We start from the raw sequence: 23,700 nt of genomic DNA on the forward strand, positions 1-23,700 counted from the left end.
GCGGGGGGCACCAGGGTGGCTTAGTCAGTTAAGCATCCAACTCTTGAGGGTCCTATGATCTTGCCCTGCCTTGGGCTCCTCGCTCAGTGGGGAGTCTCCTTGAGATTCTCCCTCTCCCTCATCCTCTGCACCTCCTCCTGTGCATGCACATGCGTGCTCTCTCTCTCTAATAAATCTTTAAATAAAGCAAAAGTCTTTGCTTCCAACTATATAGCAAAAACCTCAATGACAAGGAAATCTTAAATTTATCAACTCAATGATGTATTTAGCATTTCACCCGGATTCAGAGTAGAAGGTAATACTAATAAATACATTAGCCCATTTACAAAAATGGAAAGATTATTATTTTGCTGGAATACAGCACACAACTCAGAAAGTAAATCAATAGTCAAACACATGCTAAAATAAAGCTCAAAACCAGAACTCCTATATAAAGAGAGGAATACAAAATTCCTTTCCCAGTCACCACCTCATTTTATTTTATTTTATTTTAAAGATTTTATTTATTTGAGAGAGAGACTGAGAGAGAGAGCACATGAGAGGGGGGGAGGGTCGGGAGGGTCAGAGGGAGAAGCAGACTCCCTGCTGAGCACGGAGCCCGATGCGGGACTCGATCCAGGGACTCCAGGATCATGACCTGAGCCGAAGGCAGTCGCTTAACCAACTGAGCCACCCAGGCGCCCACCACCTCATTTTAAATCCTTCATTATTATGAGATGTAATCTCATTAGAGCTCATATGTAATCTAGTAAATATATTAACACAGAAAAAATCTGGAATATATTAAAAATGAAACAAAGAAAGAAACATTATTCAACAATTGAATCTGAAAACTAGTTAACTACTTTGAGGGGAACAAGGGTTATTAACGTCTTACCTTAAAACCAAATTAAATTCTGAATATTTTAAAATGTAGATATAGATCATAAAAAAAAAAAATCACCCAACATATAGGAGCCTTTCTGAGCATTTTAAAAAAGTGGAAAACATTAAGAAGATTTTATACAGACTGGTAAGCATAAAATATGTTAAACCTCTGTATGTTGAAAACAATTTACTATATACAAACAACAGGTAAATAACAAACCAAAATAAAGATTTAATATCTGATACATATATTAACGTGTTTCTTCACAAGTACAGTAAAAAGAATAAAAAACAGAATGTGATTTCTGAATTTCCAGCATTGTTTCAATAAGCATGTATTATTTTTATAATGAGAAAAACAGAAAAAATGATAGCTGGTTTTTTTTTTTTATTGTGATGGTAACTGGCCCTGTTCACATAAGTACTGAACACAGAATAGGCAATCATCAACTTTCACACATGTGATTTTCTACCATAATACCCCTAACTTCCTTTTCTACAGTAGCTAATGAATGGCAGTAAAACTAGGCAAAATTTCAGTGTCAGATACACACAGCAGTGTTTGTTCATACAAATACGATAATACTCTTCTGAATTTTGTCCTTATTTTATAAAAATGAATGAAAAATAAAGATTTAAAAAAACAAGGATTTGTACCAATGCTATATAGCATAAGACTCCTAACCCATGAGAGCTGGCACAGGGATGGAACTCAAGAGGACTGTACATTCAAGTGTTCGCTGATCCCATAAATATTAAAAAAAAAAAAAAACAGAAAACGTATATTTTTAGTCAATTAGTTCAACATTTAGATGTGCCTTCATCTATACTTTCAAGAATACAGTATGTATGAAATTGTAGGCTTCCTCGAGTAAGCACTGAGTGAATCATTTAATGATACAGTGAGGAAATTCATCTTGAGGAACTGGTGTCTCACAAAGGAATAATTCTGTTTTGAGTTCAAAGACAGAATTTGTATTTCCTCAAGACATTATCATCTTTTCACAACCATGCATATGATGCTTAGTCACAGGTACACAAGGAAAAATTATCCACAGGACAAGAAGTGAGGTTAAATACAAAATCCACAGAACCAAAATATACCAAATTTTTTTTTTTTAAGATTTTATTTATTTATTTGAGAGAGAGAGAATGAGAGAGAGAGCACATGAGAGGGGGGAGGGTCAGAGGGAGAAGCAGACTCCCCGCCGAGCAGGGAGCCCGATGCGGGACTCGATCCCGGGACTCCAGGATCATGACCTGAGCCGAAGGCAGTCGCTTAACCAACTGAGCCACCCAGGCACCCTATACCAAATTCTTCTACAAGTACTGTTTTTCCCGGCATTTATACAATAAAATGTCTACTTTTAGGTCAGAGCAGAAAGCACTAAATCCTTAAAGCATCGTCTTTTTTTGAACATTAAATATTTGTGTCGAACTCTGAGGATTATATTTTTAAACATGACAATGATGAAACAATACTACCAATGCATTTGTGTTACCTAACATAGGCAGAGCCTCACACACTTGGCTTTTAATCATTGTTTGTTTCATGCATGAACAAATGATGTGCAAAGTATGTCTTTGTGTGTATAATATGAATGAGAGGGAGGGAGTGTATGTGTAGAGGGAATCCAGTTAAGACAAGGCTCCAAGCAGACCGGTTCCAATTAACTGATGTTTTAATCCAATTTCAAAGGACATTCCGGGTAGAACTTTGTGCTATACTGAACTTGAGAAGATGGTTTTACCAATTTGGTGGTATCTGGGTGAAAATTATTATAAAAAACTATGTTCTACAGAAAGTATGTATATGTTTACAGAACGAACTTAGTTGCCCGCCAATATCCAAGCCTTCCATTCTATAATAATAGAATGACTCAGTTTTAAAGTGGCTGTCCAGCTAGAGACTACATTTCCAGCCTCTCTTTCAGCTTGGTGCGGCCAGGTGATTAAGTTCCAGATATGAGCAAAGGTTTGTCCCTCCTCACTTCCAAAAATTAATGTGTGCTCTCCTGGCCCGTTTTCTTCTTCTTGCTGGCTGGCTGGCTGGCTGGGAGACAGCAACCAAAGGAGCAATCTTATACACAGAGACTGAAGCCATATACTGAGGATACAGAATTGCCCTGCCAGCCCGAGTGCTATCCCTCTGGTTTGTGTTACGTGAAAAAAACAAAAAACAACAAAAACCTATTTTGCTTAATACCACTATATTCTAGGACCTCTTTGTTAGAGCATCACAATCTGTTCCTTATTATTACATTTTTCAGTTAAGTTCCATGATACGCTTCAGTTAGTAGCAGTAGAAAATCAATAAGCATAAAAATGATGGATGCACTCAAATCTGCATATTTATTTGATATATATCGTAAGTCCTGCAGAATTTTCAATAAAACAATTCTTAAAAGCAATCAAACAAGAAGAATTATGAACTATATAGAAGAAAAGAAATAAAAATAAGAAAAGTTATTGAAACTCCTGTGGTATACTTCATTATGTCAAAAGTTACAATAACTTATTTCAGATACAGTGTCTCATAAAGCTATCTATAACACCCTTGCTCTGTGTTCTTTTATGTGATGGTCATTCAGGGGTAGCCACGAGAGGGGACATAGAAGAGGCTCATGAGGGGCGCCTGGGTGGCTCAGTCGTTAAGCATCTGCCTTCGGCTCAGGTCATGATCCTGGGGTCCTGGGATTGAGCCCCACATCGGGCTCCCTGCTCCGCGGGAAGCGTGCGTCTCCCTATCCCAATCCCCCTGCTTGTGTTCCCTCTCTCGCTGTGTCTCTGTCAAATAAATAAATAAAATCTTAAAAAAAAAAAAAAAAGAAGAAGAGGCTCAGTAAAACAAAGTTTATTATCCTCTCAGGTCCTAGACAGGGAGTCACAGGAGAAGTATCACGTTTTGGTCAAGTGGTGGGAGACAGAAACAAAGGAAAGGGAGCTTAGGCCAAAGCCTTTATTGGAGTTTCTGCAGAAAGCCAAGGCAGGGCAGGATCAACAGTTCAGGATTAGCTAGTTTGAATAATTCTGGTGGCAAATAATTCCAGGGTCTTTGGGCTATACAGGCGGTCTCTCGTCTTGTACCTAGCCATGGGATGATTAATGAAGAAGACTGCCTCCTAGAATATACAGGCCAGACAGAGGCGGTATAGCTCTGGACCGGTTACTCTGCAGAACAAAGGCATGCTCCCAGCTGAGTCCTTTGCTATCTCTAAGAATTGGCTAGACCCAGCAGGAGTAGTCTCTCCCCAGGCAAAAAGATTTTTTTAAGATGTCAAAACATAATAGAAGAAAAATGAAAAAATATATACAATAAAACACCGTATTTTAGCTAGCTTTGTTTGTTCTCATTCAGTGCCTATCAATATTTCTATGGGTTTCGGTTGACTGTCTAAGCTAGACACAGATCTACAAATAGGAAGAAGGCAAGTCTTATCACCAATACATATAAAGATAAAATAAAACCAAAAATACATTAATTAATCATTTTACAATAAAAAAACAAATAAAAATGTACTATCAATTATGTAAATGTAATTTACGTTATTTAAAATGTTTACCTATTTTTTTTTTAAATCTCAAAGCATTTGGCCAGCTTTATGTCAAACTTTTTTTTTTCTTAATAATTACCTGTAAGAGCAGTTTCAACGGAGCATAATACCTGGGGCATTTGAAAACAGCAGGGGAAAGGTATTTGGGGTTGTATGTGGAGGTACAACTTTTATTTAGTGCCCAAGGAGAAGGAAGTTCTAAACAACATGAAGTATTTGGAACAGTCCTCTACAAAAAAAAAAGAACATCCAGCCCAAAATGCCAACAGCACCTTTGCTGAAAGTTACCTCCCTATAACATGTATACCTTATATTCTTTCTCACCCAATACTAATCACAAAAATTTCAGGGCCAGGAATCAAATATTCAAGATGTGCCTATTAATGTTGTTTTAAAGCAAGCACTTTTAGAATCCAAACCAGCTTTTAACATTAGCATGTTTACACAGCTATATAAAGAATGATGCTTTGAACAATTTTTTTTATACAGAGACATTATCTGGGGCCTTTAAAAAAGGAGTAAAATGCTGCTTTCTTTAGTATCCTATCAATAAAAAGGAATAAAATGACTAAATTAGCTATGTAAGTATAGATGTTATATATATTATAAATACACATAAAACACAAATACACAGAGTACAGATCATACATTTAAATAAATATATACAAATATACAATAAATAACCATAGACAGATTAGATACAGATACACAGCCAGGTGGATGATAAATGGATGGATGGATGGATGGATGGATAGATGGAGGGATGGATGGACAGACTAATAAATCATTTTATTCCTATTCCTGATTATTCACAGACTGCAAAAGAAAGGGGTATTTTACTGCTTTTTCACTATATGTAGCATATACAGTTTCACTATATGGTACACATAGCTTCTCATATTGTCCCGGTGAAAAGGGTCAGCTAGAATCGCTTTGTGTGTGCACACACACACACACACACACACACGGAGGTATATATACACATAAATGTATTTGCAAACAAATATGTATGTAGTTATTCTGAAATAAATTACATGAAACCACTTTTAAATAAAAAAGGCCAATATAGTCATATCCACAGAGATAGGAAGAATACAAATACATACATATGAAACAATATATACCTGTAGAGCTAATTTATACATATAAATTTAAATAAAAGTACATACAACATGCCATCAATTTAATTTTAAAACAGAACAAATATCTTGATATCATCTTTTAAGGAAGCAGAACAATCACTGTTTTCCTAAAATATGCAGGTACAGTGCTGGTCCTTTTACATCATCATCTAAATTTCATCTCCACAATAAACAGGAAGTAGAAATAATTCCATTTTAAAGTGGGAATTGAGGCCCCAAGTGGTTACTTGACTTGTATTTTCCATAATAGCGGGGACAATTTTTAAATTTTTCCAGTATTATCAGTGCTAAATCATGCCTCCTATATGACAGACATGCAGTACATTTTGGATGGATGAAGGGTGCTCAAAGTTACACAAGTAAATAACCTCATTTTCCAATTCCAAAATCAGAAACAGTTTAAGAATTTCAAAATATCCAACTCAATATCCTTCAGAAAATAAAGTGTAAAACATTCACCCTTTCAAATACGTGAGTCCCTACTAAAATGCAAGAGTCTGCCAGACACATCAATCACAGTTCTTTACAAAGTATGTCATTGCCTTTTATTGGCTTGCTTCATGAAAAGATTTAATGCACAATAACAACACAAAATAGTATTAAAATGAAGGACTAACTACAAATTAGGGTGTTTTACAAGATGAAAAGGAGAAGTAATTGAGTAGATAAACATACAATTGGATTTATTTCTAATAAGTGGGGTTATATCTAAGGAAAATTGTAAAGCTAAATTTTCCTTTTTACATAGCAAGTTTCTATTCTTGGTGGTCCATTGACCAGACCCCTCAAGGAACCTCAGTACTGACGTCCATATAACCATGCTGCCATGTTATTTCTCTTCATTCAAGATAGCCATATCTCTACTGTACTAGCAGTTAAAAGCCTAGATTTTGGTCCTGAGTCTGTCATTAAATTGCTGTGTGACATCTGGCAGGCAACCTTCCCTCAATGAGTTTCAATTGCCTTAAATGTAGAGTTAGGAGGTTTAATTAGACCAATGTTTACCAAAGCAGTCTGATTACAAAAATAAACTGAATCAGTACTCTGTGTCACCCTTGTTAAGAATATAGGTTTCTTGGGGCGCCTGGTTAGCTTAGTGAGTTAAGCATCAGACACTGATTTCATTATAGGTCATGATCTCAGGGTCGTGTGATTGAGACCCACCTAGGGCTCCAAGCAGGACATGGAACCTGCTTAAGATTCTCTCTCTCCCGCTCCCTCTGCCTCTACCCCTATCACTCCCACTGGGTCTCCAAAGGAAAAAAAAAAAAGAATATAGATTTCAGAGCCCCACCCTGGAGGTACTTGGTTGGGGAGGGGGTGGTGATGGAATTACAATGTAAATTTCACTGATTTTTTTTTTTTTTAGGTTTATTTATTTGAGAGAGAGAGAAGGGGGGAGGGGCAGCAGGAGAGTAAAGGAGTCTTAAGCAAACTCCACAATGGATGCAGAGCCCAATGCGAGGGCTCGATCTCACAACCCTGACATCACAACCTGAGCAGAAACCAAGAGTTGGATGCTTAACCGATTACACCACCCAGACTCCCCAATTTCACTGATTTTTACACAGTTTCAGTATATTACCTTGACTTTAATAAGCCATACACACCCTCCTAAAGTAGTCAGTTACTACTAATGTTTTCAAATCTGAAAAAGTAGCAACCTAAATATCATTCTTAAATAATACACTGCAAATGGCTCCTTATGGGTCCTTTTTTTTTTTTTCTCAGCTTGTTGGGGCTTTTCAATTTACTTTCTTTTTTCTCATATTCCAGATGGATGATCTCAAGTAAACAGACATTCATATACTAGGGAACTCCTTACAAATGAAAATACAAGTACGAAAAAAAAAAGAAAATACAAGTACGAAAGAAATTTCCATCATTTATATTCTTTTAAATTATCACAATTAAACAACTAAACAATAACTATATCATTTTCATTAGAAAGTACTTTCAGTTTTAAAAAAATGCTTCCAACATAATAAACAAAATAGTCTTACCTAATCGTAATTCTCCAAAATTGCCACATCCAATTTTTTTTCCAACTCTAAAGTTAGGTCCAACCATTAAAACTCCAGAGGATGAAGACCCAGTTCCTCGAGTGTTGTGTCCCGACCGACCACTAGGTCGTGCCATTCTATCATCTGATTTATCCTTGTCTTTCTTTTTATTATCCATATCAAGTTTGCGGTACTCCACTTTGAATTCTTTATTCAAGACAAGCACAATGAAATAAGGTATTGTGAGAATAGGTACATCACTAGGTTAACTGTACCAGGTGGGTAATTGTTAACATTCAAATTGCAGTAGGTAGTCAGTTAACTGGAGCGTGTTCATCCCATTCGTAAAATTTTTCTCAGTTGTCTTTTCAGCAAAACATATCTTCAAAATTATCTTTTCAATGATGTAAGCTGATATTGATAGAGAGCTAGAATATTAGAAGAGAAAATTAGTCAACTTAAAGAATTAAAAAACATATTTTGGGGATATTAATAAGTTCAAGCAATGGATTATTGTTATTTGATTCCCACTTAAATCAAACCACAGTAGACTTAAAGTAACCATTAGTCTCTTTCCTATACTTTAATAACAAAGAGATAACAAAAACAAAGGAAATTAAAAACTAAAAATATATCAAAAATGTGCTATTTCATAAGCTAATATACATTCACTAACCTAGACCCTACAACTTAAAGCCATTTCAGTTTTTACCAGTAAGTCAATATAAGATTTTCCACTTAAAAGCAGAAAGAGAATACATTTTGCAAATTAGTAAAAGATTTTAATAAAAATGTCTTCCATATGTCCATACACACATACATACAAATTTTCAAAATCTTTTCAAATATACATTCTCATTTGAACTTCATTCATTCAAAACTTCATTCATTCAGGGGAGCCTGGGTTGCTCAGTTGTTAAGCGTCTGCCTTCGGCTCAGGTCATGATCCCAGGGTCCTGGGATCGAGCCCCGCGTTGGGCTCCCTGCTCAGTGGGGAGCCTGCTTCTCCCTCTCCCTCTGCCCCTCCCCGCCCCACTCATGCTCTCACTCTCTATCTCTCTAATAAATAAATAAAATTCTTAAAAAAAGGAAAGAAATAATTCAAATACTATTTATTAATAAATATTTATTATTATTTATAACAATACATGGAAATGGACTTCAAAAGTGGTAATGCAAAGAACATTCTTGCCACCCGTCACGGGAAACAATTCTTATATAACATTTGAACTAGGCCTTTAAAAAAACGTAATTTCACAAGGTTAAGAAATACTGGCACCCACCTTATGAGGTGGAGAAGATTTGCTTTTATATTTTCTAATATATACATGAAAACACTAAAGCTCAAAAAAAGGCGTTTGGAGGAGTCTTCCCCATTCATCTTCTCTAGGAAATTCACTCATCTAACATACCTCAATTTTGCAAGCTTAAGCAATTCTCCTATTTTTGTTTGATCAATTTGAGTGGATTCCTATTCTTTGCAATTAAAGAAATGACTTCAAAACATAGTCACTAATAAAGAAACCAGGATCAATATTAAGGACTTCTTATTCCTATTTCTGAAACTGATTATATAATGCAATCACAACAAGAGTTGAAACAAATAGTATTTTCTGATTAATTCCCAGCAATTCCCCAAATAGGCAATTAGTCCTAATACCCAATGTGCTTAAGGTGTTTCATATTTCTGCCATACTCATATTTTGCAGATAAAACTGTAAGCCTCTGTTTGGTATTTGTAAAACTGAATGAGTTCTACATATACTCCTTATTCTGTTTCCAAATATAATAGAGTAACTGATACTGAAATTCCCATCCTGCTGTAAATAACTACACAACTAAATAAAACTTATAAAGCACCTGTTTTCAGGTATTGAATAACAGGCACTGTGGTCTGTGATCTTCAAGAAAAAGCAAACACATAAGGTGAGTCCCACCTTTACCCAAGCTCTCTAGGGAGGGATAATTTTCTGACGACAGTACAGGGAGGTGAAACACAGGTCATACACAGTGATCACAGATCAGTCACTGTTGAAACAAGTGAAATTTGCAGGATGTGGTACACAAGACAGTGGTACAGTTCTGGGGGTAGACAGTGGTAGGCAGAAAGCTAGACTACACGTGTGGGTGGCAATATTCTGAAATACCTAGGCTACTATGGGGTTAAATGAATAATGAACATACTAAAGGCTGCACAGTGCTGGGAGAGCTTTAAGTTCATATGTAGTCATGGTGGAAGGAACTCATTAATATTGCAGGAATTCAGCTGAGACACCACAAAGACCAGGTCTTAAGAGTAAGTACCACTCTCTAAAGTAAAGACTACCCTACAGGGCTCAACTAAAGCCTAAAACCAAGCCTAGATAGGATTAAGAAAAGCATCAATTAAACTCACTCCATTCCATAAAAAAACTCAACATACTTAAAACAACAAAAGACCCAGACTCTTAACAATGTTGAACTTATAATATCTAGCATACAATTAAAAATTACCAGACATGCAAATAAGCAGAAATGTGACCCTCAGCCAGGAAACCAAGCTGTCAAAAGAAACAAGACTCCAAGATGATCCTGATAGTGGAATTAGAAAACAGGACTTTAAAACTACTAACTAGCTGTTAAAGTCTTATTAAATTGAATAAACAGAATGGAGCAGAAAAAAAATATTTAAATAAATAATGGTTCAAACTGTCCCAAATTCAGTGAAAAACATTAACCTACAAATTGAGGAACTGTGAAACTTCAAAAAGAAATCAAGAGCACTGGAAATCAGAAATGCATGGGTATTCATTTCCTTAAAAGATAAGTTACTGATTAAAGCACAAATAAATTTTTACTGTCATTTATAACAAAAATGGAAGTAAAATATATGACAACAAAAATGGGGGGGTAGTATATGGAACTGCATTATTTTAAGATTGTTATATTTGTGGGTAATGATGTGGTTCAATATTAAGTAGCCAGTGACAAGTAAAGAATGTATATTTTAATACTTAGACCAAATACAAAAAATTAACTGCAATAGGAATAACTAAACAGCTAAGACAAAATATAAAAACAATAAACAACATCTGATTAAAACAAAAAAGAAGACATATGAGACAAAAAGAAAACAAAGAGCAAGACACTACAGTCAAAAACACACAGAGGACTATGAAAATGGACCATATTCTCAAAAGGGAAAAATTGTCAGGCTATATAAAAAAGAAACATCCAACTAGATTCATCTCTAAAAACAATTTCAAATACAAAGACACAAAGAGACTGAAAGTAAAAGAAGAGACAAAGATACACTATGCAAATTGCAAGTGTAAGAAAGCTTGAGAAGCTATAATATTATCATACAAAGTAAAGAGAAAAACAAAGAAATATCTCCAAAGATACAGAGGTCCATTTCATAATGCCAAAAATACCAGTTAAACTGAAAAACATAAAAATCATAAATACGTATGAGCAAAATAAAAAACTAAAAAAACTAAAATTAACAAAATTAAAACTAAGAAAATTAAAGGAAAAAAGGTCATCGAAGTTGAAAATGTTAACAATGTTTCAATAAATGATAAAATAGAAGACAAAAATATCAAGGGGCGCCTGGGTGGCTTAGGTGGTTGAGGGACTGACTCTGGATTTTGGCTCAGGTCATGATCTCAGAGTCATGAGATCAAGCCCCACCACATCAGGCTCCACGCTCAGCAGGAGTCTGCTTGAGATTTTCTCTCCCTCTCCCTTTTGCCCCTCCCCCTACTCTTGCATCCTCTCTCTCTCTCTAAAATAAATAAATCTTTAAAAAAATTTAAAAGGAGGCAAAAATAGCAAGATGTATACTGATATAGAAGATCTAAAATAATACCATCAATACCCTGCACTTAAACTGACATTTATAAAATACAACATCCAAAAACTACAGAATATTTCCTTTAAATGCTCACCAAGAAAGATCATATGCTGTGTCATAATTTAAGTCTCATATAACTGAAATATCAAAGCACATTCTCTGATCAAAATAGAATTTAAAAAGGAATCAAAAATTATGATATCTAGAAAATCCCCAAATATTTGAAAATTAAATATACTTTTAAATAAATGAGTTGAAAAATAAATCACATGAGAAATGAGAAAAAAACTAACAAAATAATAATGAAACATTAAAAATTGTAAGCTGTATCTAGATCAATGCTTAGAATAAAATCAGAAGCTTTAAAATGCCTACATTTAAAAACACTTTTAGGTAATGATCTAGGTTTTCTTCTTAAAAAGTTAGAAAAGAGCAAATTAGACATCACTTTAAGAAGTACTTTAATAGAGCTATTATTAATATCCCATGGACTTATATGAAAATATAGTCTTAATGAGTGAAAACAGGAGTCTCAGCAGATAAATGCCAAACTATCATACAAAAAAACGGAAACTCTAGAATAAAAAGACTCATATCTGAAAGGAAAAGCTTCACTGGATACACTTAAAAGTAGATTGGAGGGTGCCTGGGTGGTTCAGTTGGTTAAGCAACTGCCTTCGGCTCAGATCATGGTCCCAGAGTCCTGGGATCGAGTCCCACATTGGGCTCCCTGCTCAGCAGGGAGTCTGCTTCTCCCTCTGACCCTCCCTCCTCTTGTGCTCCCTCTCTTTCTCTCTCTCTCAAATAATAAAAAAAAAAAGTAGATTGTATAAAGCATAATAAAGTGTCAATGAACCTGAAAGGAAATCCAAAGAAATTATCCAGGGAACAAAATCAATAAAGTAGAAAATAAACAATAGAGAAAGTAAATAAAGCCAAAATATTCATTCTCTGAAAATGGACAATAAAACTGGTAACTCCTAGCAAAAATGATCAAAAATAAAAGAGAAAATATACAAATAACCAATAACAATACTGAAAGAAAGGACATCACTGAAGATCTTAGAAATTTTAAAAGGATAAAGGACAATTATGAGCAACTTTATGCCAATAATTTGATAACTCAGATGAAATGGACAAATTTCTTGGGGCACCTGGGTGGCTTAGGCGGGTAAGCAACTGACTTGATTTCAGCTCAGGTCATGATGTTGGGGTCATGAGATCCAGCCCCACATCAGACTCCAAACTCAGTGTGTAGAGTCTGCTTGTCTTTCTCCCTCCCCCCACCTCTTGTGTTCTCTCTCTCTCTCTAAAATAATTAATTAAAATCTTTAAAAAAAAAAAAGGAAATGGACAAATTTTTTGAAAAATCCAACACGGAATTACAAGATGAAACAAAATATCAATAGCTCTGTATATATTAAAAGAACTTAATTTTTTTAAATAAAATCTCTCAGATATTTGAGTGAAAGAAGTCAGGAACAAATGAGTACATATTATATGATTGTAGTTACATGAAGTTCTAGAGTCAGCAAAAATAAGCTGCAGTGATAGAAAATCACATCAGTGTTGCCTAGGGTGTTGGGATATCTGAGTGAAGAGTAGCATGAGGAAACTTTCTGGGGAAAGGAAATGTTCTACATCTTAACTGGGAAAGGATTACACAGGTGTATACATTTGTCCAAAATCATAAAATGATACTTAAAACCTATGCATCATATTATATGTCAACGACACTTCAAAATGTGACTTTTAGAAATAACCCACATCCAAAAAACTTCATGCTATATCTGAAAGCTCATGTTTTTTCCATCCTATTAACATTATCATAAAAGTTATCTAAAAATGTTACTTTTCTTAGAGTTAATGAACATATCAGTACTTTAATTTAGAAGCTTAAAGGGCCTTTCTATACTTCTATACTTTTTCTATTACTTCTAGAAGTAATTTTCCTTTTGCAATTTTTCATGTTATTTTCAATATGTAGCTTTTTGTTTATATTTAATCAAATACCCAAAACACAATCCACATGTAATAAGAATTCAAATAATAGAGATAAAGTAAAGGGGCACCTGGGTGGCTCAGTTGGTTAAGCGACTGCCTTCAGCTCAGGTCATGATCCTGGAGTCCCAGGATAGAGTCCCGCATCAGGCTCCCTGCTCAGCAGGGAGTCTGCTTCTCCCTCTGATCCTCCTCCCTCTCATGCTCTCTATCTCTCATTCTTTCTCTCTCAAATAAATAAATAAAATCTTTAAAAAAAAAAATAAAGTAAAAATACCCCTTGGGATAACCACACCCCTTGTCCTCCATCCCACTTGCCTTGAAAGTAATAACCATTACTTTCAGTTTGGTGCGTATGCTCCAGAGTTTTTTTGTAATGCATGCACATACTTGTGTACAGCAATATTTATGGGTTTGCTTGCTTGTTTTACAGAAGTCCTTAAGCCTCTGAAGAACCAAAATTGCTTCATGAAAGAAACAGCACATGGAAGTGTTTCATACATGAAAGGACTTTTGCCCTTTCGCTTTCATATCCCTCTACCCAATCTGAACTGTAGAGGATTAAGGGCCAGCATAACAAATGGGGGACAGAATCAGGAGACAACCAAATCCCTTCCCCAAACGAAGTTCCAGAGCCAAGAGCCAGGTCTGAAAGTGAGAGGTGGGGAGACAATGGTTGAAAGAAGCAATGAATTAGCTTAAAACTGAACATCAAAACCAGAACGGGTATTTTTTAAATACCTGAAAATAAGTCCATTGCCGAAAGTGAACTTATTCTTATAAATATGTGACAAGAAATCAATGGAAGCTAAGATATCATCTATGAGTGGCGAAAGTAGAAATAATCCAATTAGATACCTGATAATACTGGTTAGTGAGAAATGAAGCTGTTTTCTGTTTTAGCCCATCCAGTTCGCCACACTCAAGAAACTCTTCAAAAACCCATAATAGATTTTTTAGTCTTCAAAATATTTTTACAAACTAGATTTTTTATTAAAATATTTTCTTATTACGGATCTCAAACAGCGCTAGTACCTTCCCAATTACAGCAACTATCTAACTATTAGTACCGCCTACAAGTTTGGCTACCCGCTCTAGCCACAAATTCCAGCCTACAGGCTAAATTCAGCCTGTGGCTTGTTTCGTACACTGCAAACTATCCCCCAAACCATTTTTACCTGGTTGGGGGAAAAAATTAAAAGAATAATAGCATTTTGTAACACATGAGAATTAGATGAAATTCAAATTTTATTGTTCATAAATTTTTATAAGAATGAAGCCATGTTAATTCATTTACATATATTTAGGGCTGCTTCATGCTACATGAGTTGAGTAGTTGTGAGAGGCCACCTGTGGCACGCCTGTCACTTCCCACTGCCGCACAGCACACCACAAACTGCTATGACTGTCATGCTTTTAAATCACAGGACAGGGTGGACAAGGTATTTCAAAATTAGATGGTAAAGTGCTATATTCATTATAACACTATACTAAAGAATACAATATACTTGGACACGACAAAAGTACTAGCTTTCTATTGCTGTGTAACAAATTAGCAAAAACTTAACAGCTTATAGCAATACACACGTATTAGTTCACAGTTTCCGTGGATCAGAAGTCTGGGCACAGCTCAACTGAGTCATTTGCTCAGGACTTCACAGCTTCATTCAAGGTATCAGCTAGGCTGCATTCTCATTTAGAGGCTAAAGTAGGGAAGAATAATCTTCCAAGCCCTTTCGGATTATGGGCAGAATTCACATTTTTGCCACGTAAAAGTAAGGGCCCCTGCTTTCTGCTGGCTCTGGGATGGAGGCCACCCTCAGGTCCTACACGATGCCTATAGTTCCTAGAAGCTGCCTACAGTTCATTGCCATGTGGGCCTCTCCAACATAGCCACTTACTTCTTCGAGTCCCCAGAAAGAATCTCTAACTCCAATTTTCTAAGAATGAGTTTTATGTAAGGTAATATAACCTTCTCTCATACCTAAGTTCCAATCTTTGTACCCCCTCTAATGTAACAGTTCTCCCAGGTCTGGGGACCCTCACTATGTGCTTCCAGGCCTCTTTGATGCTACCTGCCTACGGAGGATTAGAAAAAAGAAGTCTTGGAACACCAACTAGTAGCAAAGACTTGGGCAACGATTAATATGTCTATGCTTATTTTAATAATTATAAAATAGGATTAGACGAGGAGATTTCTAAGGATACTCTTACATTATGCACAGTATTAGAACTTCCTGTCAAATTTGATGACAACGACTCTTATACGTAACTTTGTGATCTCTGAACCTAGTACACTACTGGGCACGTAGGGCAGTCAATAGATATTGTAGATTAATAAATTAGTTATTTCTATCTCTAAACATTTCCAGGTTTTATGTGTAGGATTCCTACTTAGAGCCCTCCCACATACTTATCACCAGACTCCTAACATCAGGCTCTTCATTCACCTGAAACACCTCAGTGAGCATTATTCACATATGCCAACCAGTGCGCTACCAGTGCTCCCAAGAATTTCCTGGATGAGACGGAGTTCCCCTGCCTAATTTACTCTGTTATTACTGCCTGCATTTCTGTCTTCTGCAGTGATTCATCCTAGCACCAAAGAAAAATCAGTTCTGAAAATTGAAGATATTCTTTCAGCTATACCTAACACCAATAGACAGGAGTCACAAATCCAAATGCCCAAACAGGTAATACGTATGAGTAAACCAAGCAGAGAAGAAGACAATAAGGAATACTGGGGACTACAGCAAACTAGAAAGCAAATACCCCACTTGAAAGGGGCAGCTATTACTCAGCTGGAAACAATATCATTCCCATTCAGGAATCTAGACATTCTACTACAGAAGCCTTTTTTTTTGTACAATCTCTGTAGTTGATATTTGCTGAGCACTTACTATGCTAAGTACTTTAAACAGATTAATTCATCAATTCTCAAAACTGTAAGGTATTATTATGAATCCATACTTTTACCAACAGGAAATTAAATTTAAAGGAAACTAAAATTTAAAGAAATTACACTGCATGACCAGCATCATGAAGTTAGTAAGTGGTACAGTGGGAATATGATTAAAAGTAGAATTCCTGAGTTCATATTTTTATCCACTTTACCTCCTAATGTTGTTTTTCTAACTGTCTGACCTCTCAAAATACCTTTCTAGCTGGATCTGCAGCCTGGGACTTTCCCCTTTTGCCAGCCTATATTCTCAGTATCTACAACACCTCAATGTTGTCAGATCCTAATCTGAACCAACCTGGAGGAAGGAGGGGAACCCACCATTCAACAAGCCCCATTCATGTACACAGGGTTCCAAGACATGTATGAACAAAAAGACCATACACATACACACACACACACACACCAGAAGAAATAAATCATTAACCTACAAAACTGCAACGTGTTGTCTTCCTATGATATATACACCTTTCTGTTGAAATATCCTTTTTTTTTTAAGAGTTAACAACTGTTGGGGCGCCTGGGTGGCTCAGTCGTTAAGCGTCTGCCTTCGGCTCAGGTCATGATCCCAGGGTCCTGGGATTGAGCCCCGCATCGGGCTACCTGCTCGGCGGGAAGCCTGCTTCTCCTTCTCCCACTTCCCTTGCTTGTGTTCCCTCTCTCGCTGTGCCTCTGTCAAATAAATAAATAAAACCTTAAAAAAAAAGTTAACAACTGTAACTATGCATATCCATATCAATAAAAACATTTGGAGACATGAAATATTAATAAATTTTTGGAAGACGGGAAGAAACGCATTTACTGCAGATGAAACAATGAAGGAAGCAAAGTCCCAAACTAAGTGCCAGAAAATACAACAGGTGAGTAAGGAGGTGACCTGCCAGAAAGAAGTCCACAAAGGCTTCCTAAAGGAAGTTAGGTGAAATAGTAAGCAGGAATGAAAAAGGGAAGGGAGGCAGGGGCAAAATGGGGGAATGGGAAAATTGTTACTAACTACTATTACTATTTCCTATGTAAAACAAAACAAAACAAAATAAAACAAACCTCTAAAGAAGCCAAAGGAGGGTCCAAAGGAGAATATGGGGGGAGGGGAAATTATACTCTGGCATCACAGAATAAAACCTATCCCCATTTGGCATTCTGAAGAATTCCTTGCCTAAAGACTGGTTCCCTGAGTACTCATTCTAATGTGGAAACTGACAGTCAATAAGCACCACCGTGTATACATGACACCAAGAAACTAATGAACCAACAATCCAGAATTACAATATTTGTGAAGAAAGCTAATTATGCGAAAGAAAAATACAAACAAAAAAGCAAATGAAAAATCTGGAAAAAGGAGATCACTCACACAAAATAAGAGAAAAACTACAAAAAATAAAAACAATTAGATCCTCAGAGGCTTCTGAGAAGAACAGTAATACAGAGGGAGAATGATAAAATGCTACATTAAATGGAATAAGCAAAGACCAAGTGGGGAAGCAATCTTAATATGTAAAACAAAAATAAGAAAACAAATAAAGGAAAACACATAGGATGAAGCAATCGAACACCTCCAACTTCCAACTAATAATTTTAAGTATTGTGGAGAACAGAGAAAATTAAGAAAAATTTTCCTGAGCTAGAGCAGAAAGGGCCCATGGAACGCTAATCAGGAAAGATTCCCTCTGTTTATGGTACCATTATTTATTTAAAATAGTCAAATTATGGAAGTGGCCCAAGTCTATCGAAAGATGAATGAATGGATAAAGAAGATATGGTATACATATTCAATGGAATGTTATTCAGCCATAAAAAAATAAAATTTTGTCATTTGCAATAATAGATGAAGCGAGAAAGTTTAACTAGGTGAAATAAGTCAATCAGAGAAAGACAAATCCCACATGATATCACTCATATGTGGAATTTAATACACAAAACAAACAAAGGAAAAAAGAGACAGACAGACAAACCAAGAAACAGATTCTTAACTATAGAGAACTGACAGTTACCAGATGGGAGGTGGGTGTGAGGATGAGTGAAATAGGTGCAATAGGTGATGGGGATGAAAGAGTACACTTATCACGATGAGCACTGAGTAAAGTACAGAACTGCTGAATCACTATATTGTATACCTGAACCAATATAAACCTGTATGTTAACTGGGGTGCCTGGGTGGTTCAGTCAATTAAGTGTCTGCCTTCGGCTCAGGTCATGATCCCAGGATCCTGGGATCAAGCCCTGCATTGGGCTCCCTACTTGGAGAGCCCGCTTCTCCCTCTGCCTCCCCCACTCATGCTCTCTCTCTCCCACTCGCTCTCTCTAGCATACTACTTGGTTCTCCTGCATGTCCTAACAGTGCAAGCATGGTTAATTGATTTTCAGCTTTTAGAATCAATTTTACCCAAAAAACACAAGATAAATGTTACAGAAGAGAATATAAATTTTTCCAACCTTGATACAATTGACAAATGCTCACCTACTGAGGGGAAGTGGAAGTGGTAAAAGAAACAAGAGAAATAAGAATATCTGCACCTTACAAAGTACGGAGTAAAGAGATAATAATGTAAAATTTGCTACAACAAAACAGAGATGTAAGACTGTTATTTAAAGTGTCAAAGGTAAGCAATAGAGGACGTAAACACAGTAACTATCCAAACATTTAAAGACAGAAGGGTAAGTGGAAATGTGTGAGGTAAAATTTCATCACTTTTAGTAGAAAATTCTAAGACAATGCATCTGCCAAAAAAAAAAAAAAAAGACAATTTTGCTTCTTACCTTTAATTTGAATACCTTTTATTGTTTTTTTGTTTTTGTTGGGTTTTTTTGTTTGTCTGTTTGTTTGTTTTTGTCTGACTGCTGTGGCTAGGACTTCCAGTACTATGTGGAATACAAGTGGTGAGAGGGGGTATCCTTGTCTTGTTTTTGATCTTAGAGGAAAAGCTTTCAACTTTTCACCACTGAATATGATGTTACCTATGGGCTTGTCACATGTGGCCTTTATTATGTTGAGGTACATTCTTTCTATAGATAATTTCTCAAGACTTTTATCATGAACGGATGTTGAATTTTGTCAAAGTCTTTTTCTGAACCTATTAAGGTGCTCACACAATTTTTATCCTTTATTCTCTTAATGTGGTGTATTACATTTATTGATTAGCAAACATTGAAGCATCCTTGCATTCCAGGCTTAAATCCCACTTAATCATGGTGTATGATCCTTCAAATGTTCTGGTAAATTCAGTTTGCTAGTATTGTGTTGAGGATTTTTGCATTTATATTTATTAGGGATATTGGTCTATAATATTCTTTTCTTGTAGTGCCCTTATCTGGCTTTGACATCAGGGTAGTGTTGGCCTCATGAAAGGACTTTAGGAGTATTACTTCCTCTTCAATTTTTTGGAAGAGTTTCAGAAGAACTGGTATTAATTCTTCTTTAGATGTTTAGTAGAATTCACCAGTAAAGCCATCAGGTCCTCGTTTGTTGTTGTTGCTGTTGGGAGATTTATGATTGCTAATTCCATCTCCTTAGTATTTACAAGTCTATTCAGATTTTCTATTTCTTCCTTAATCAGTCTTGGTAGGTTGTTTGTTTCTATGACTTTATTTCTTCAGATTACACAATTTGTTGGCATATAATTGTCTACAAGAGTCTCTTATGAGCCTTTGTATTTCTGCAGTATTAGCTGCAGTATCTCCTCTTTTATTTCTAATTTTATTTGAGTCTTCTCTTTTTTGTTAGTCTAGCTAAGACTTTATCAATTTTATCCTTAAAAAAACAGCTCTTCATTTTGTGATCTTTTCTGTTGTTCTTCTAGTTTCTATTTCACTTAGTTCTGCTCTGATCTCATTATTTCCTTCCTTCTGCTAACTATGAACTTAGTTTGTTCTTTTTCTAGTTTTTTTTCTTTTACCTTGAAGTATAAACTTAGGTTCCTTTATTTGAGGTCTTTTTTTATTCTTATTATAGGCACTTATCACCATAAATTTCCCTCTAAGAACTGTTTTTGCTATATCCCATTAGTTTTGGTATGATATATTTCTGACAATTCTACCAAAAACTGTTAGCTATAATAAACAAATTTAGTAAAGTTACAGGACACAAAAATCAGTTGAACTTCCATATACTAACTACAAATGCTCTGAAAAAGAAATTATGAAAGCAATCCCATTTATGATAGGATCAAAAAGAATTAAATACTTAGAAATAAATTTAACCAAGGAGGTGAAAGACCTATACACTGAAATGTGTTAAGACATTAATGAAAAATATTGAAGAGGCACAAATACAACAAAGATAGCCTATGTTCTTAAATTGGTACAATTAGTATTGTTATGATTAAATAACCCAAAGTGATCTACATATTCAATGCAATCCTTACCAAAATTCCAAGGGCTTTTTTCACAGAACAAAAAAAAAAAAAAATCCTATAATTCATAGCGAACCACAAAAAGACCAAATACCAAACCAATCCTGAAGAAGAACAAGGCTGAAGGCATCACACTTCCTGACTTCAATCTATATTACACACCTACAGAAATCAAACCAATATGGTATTGACATTAAAAAAAAACACACACATAAATCAATAGAACAGGACAGAGAACCCAGAAATCAATCCATATACATATCAACTAATCTTTGACAAGGGCACCAAAAACATAAAATAGGGAAAGGACAGCCTTTTCAATAAATGGTATTGGGACAACTAGACATCCACATGCAAAAGAATGAAACTGGATCCTTATCTCACATCATTCACAAAAATTAACTCATAATGGGCCAAAGACTTAAATATAACACCTGAAACCAGAACTCTTAAGAGAAAACATAGGAAAAAAGCTTCCTGACACTAGTCTCAGCAATGACTGTTTGGGATATGATACCAAAAGCATAGATAACAAAAGTAAAATGAACACGTAGGACTACATCAAACTAAAAGTCTTCTGTAGCAAAAGAAAACTACCAATGAAATAAAACGGCAACCTATGGAATGGGAAAATATATTTGCAAATCATATGTCTGATAAGGGGTTAATTTCTAAAATATATAAGGAACACATACAACTCAATAGTAAATAATGTGATTAAGAAATAGGAAAAGGATCTGAATAGCCATTTTTCCAAAAAAGATATACAAACAGCTAACAGGTATACAAAAAAGGTGCTCAACATCACTAGTTATCATGCAAGTGCAAATCAAAACCACAATCAGATATACTTTATACCTACCTGTTAAAAGACGGCTATTATCAAAAAGATAAGAATTAACCAATGTTGGCAAGGATATGGAGAAAAGCAAACCCTTGTGCACTTGTTAATGGGAATATAAATTAGTACAGTCATTATGGAAAATAGTAGGGAGGTTCCTCAAAAAATCAAAAATAGAACTACCCTATGATCCAGTAATCCTGCTTTTGGGTATTTATCCAAAGGAAACTAAAATAAATATCTCAGAGAGATATCTGCACTGCCATGTTCATTGAAGCACTATTTCCTAATAGCCAAGATATGGAAACAACCTAAGTGTCTGTCACAGATGAATGGAAAAAGAAAACTGGCTATATTCAATGGAACATTATTCAGCCATAAAAAAAGAAGTAAGTTCTGCCACTGGGACACCATAGATAAACCTCGAGGGCATTATACTAAGTGAAATACACCAGACTGAAAGACAAATACTATAGGGAATCACTAATTTGTAGAATCTAAAAAAAAAGTCAAACTCATAGAAACAGAGTAGAATGGTGGATGCCAGGGGCTAGGAGAAATGGAGAGATGTAGGTCAAAGGGCAAGCTTTCAGTTATAAGATCCATAAGTTCTGAGGATCTAATATACAGCTGGGTGACTATAGTTAGTAATACTGTATTGTATTTTAATAAAACTGTATTGTATATTTAAAATTTGCTGGGAGTAGATGACTATCCTTACCACCCACAAAAAAAAAAAAAAAGGTAACTATGTAATGAATTTGTTAATTAACTTGACTGTCATAATCATTTTACAATGTCTACAAAACAGCATATTGTACAGTTTACATACAATTTTGTCAACTATGCCTCAGTAAAGCAGGAAAAAAATTAAATTAAAATTAGAAAAAAAATTCTTAATTTCACATAGGGGCAAAACCACCTGGGTGGCTCAGTCGGTTGAGTGTCCAACTCTTGATCTAGCTCAGGTCTTGATCTCAGGGTAGTGAGTTCAAGCCCTGCATTGAGCTCCACGCTGGGCATGGAGCCTACTTAAAATAATTTGACATAGAATCAAAGAGAATAGTATATGCATATTATTTTAAATTATAGAAATAACTACCTAAAGCATTTAAAACTGAAATAATTAAAAGTTCTTTTATACATCCTCAGATTCAGAAATAGTTTACATAAGGGGTTTGGGAGAGAGGAATCTAGAACCAGTCATGGGAAAGTTTATAATCTATATACTTAAATATTAAAGTCTGTGAAAACTTACTAAACTGCTATTCAGCTTCCCAGAATTCCATGGGGAATGACCCATTCTTTAAATACCAAATTTTCTTTTATCTATGATCCTAATTAAACAATCCTTTACAAAGGAATCTTCTTTTCTCCTCTTATGACCTAATGACAGGCTTTTAATTCTTCCTCAAGGAAAAAAAAAAGTGGTTTTATCTACTGAAAAATTCAAATACTAGAGATATGAGGCAAGATACTATTACTTTTACATCTTTCTCCATTATTTTAATATTCTAGAATACAGTCATTAATTTAATAAAAATGTTAATTCTACCATGAATAAATAAGTAGCCTTCACCCTACAGTAACTAAAAATCACCATCAAAACCCAATAAGAACATTTCAAGTTATTGAAAAGTAAAGTAATAAGTGCCTCTACAAATCATAGTTTTTGTTTTGGTTTGGTTTACTTTACTTTGAATGAAAATACAATCCACTAACACTGGAAACAGTTGTGGAATTCTTAACCTGAAATCCATGGACCTCCTGAGCATTTTCTTAAGACAGAATCCATAACTTTCAACAGACTGTAAGAAGATTATATGACCCAAAAAAGTGAAGAACTACTGAAAAGTGTATCATTTTCTCACTAAATTATAGATACATTTTTAGCAACAATCTATCCTAAAAACTAAATAATATCTGTACTTTATTTAAAAGCCAACCTTGTGGGCGCCTGGGTGGCTCAGTTGGTTAAGCGACTGCCTTCGGCTCAGGTCATGATCCTGGAGTCCCTGGATCGAGTCCCGCATCGGGCTCCCTGCTCGGCAGGGAGTCTGCTTCTCCCTCTGACCCTCCCCCTCTCGTGCTCTCTCTATCTCATTCTCTCTCTCAAATAAATAAATAAAATCTTTAAAAAAAAAAAAAA

General features: G+C 35.4%; 1 protein-coding gene across 13 annotated transcripts in view; it reads right to left on the bottom strand.

Annotated features, from left to right (window-relative positions):
• The window catches only part of CSNK1G3 (casein kinase 1 gamma 3), a 108,029-nt gene that overhangs the window by 64,777 nt on the left and 19,552 nt on the right, over nt 1–23,700 (bottom strand). For 12 of the 13 annotated variants that reach the window (XM_081827171.1, XM_081827169.1, XM_081827170.1 and 9 more), the window contains exon 2: nt 7,567–7,994. In XM_081827171.1, coding sequence (XP_081683297.1) covers nt 7,567–7,744 — 178 coding nt within the window. In that variant the 5' untranslated portion in view covers nt 7,745–7,994. Of the gene's footprint in view, nt 1–7,566; nt 7,995–16,792; nt 17,034–23,700 lie in introns of all 13 variants that reach the window. The other variant, XM_081827167.1, reaches the window with a different exon arrangement.

The sequence above is a fragment of the Leptonychotes weddellii genome, chromosome 7 (assembly GCF_054177405.1).
Source record: "Leptonychotes weddellii isolate Sample4059 chromosome 7, ASM5417740v2, whole genome shotgun sequence".
In the NCBI taxonomy this organism is placed as follows: domain Eukaryota; kingdom Metazoa; phylum Chordata; class Mammalia; order Carnivora; family Phocidae; genus Leptonychotes; species Leptonychotes weddellii.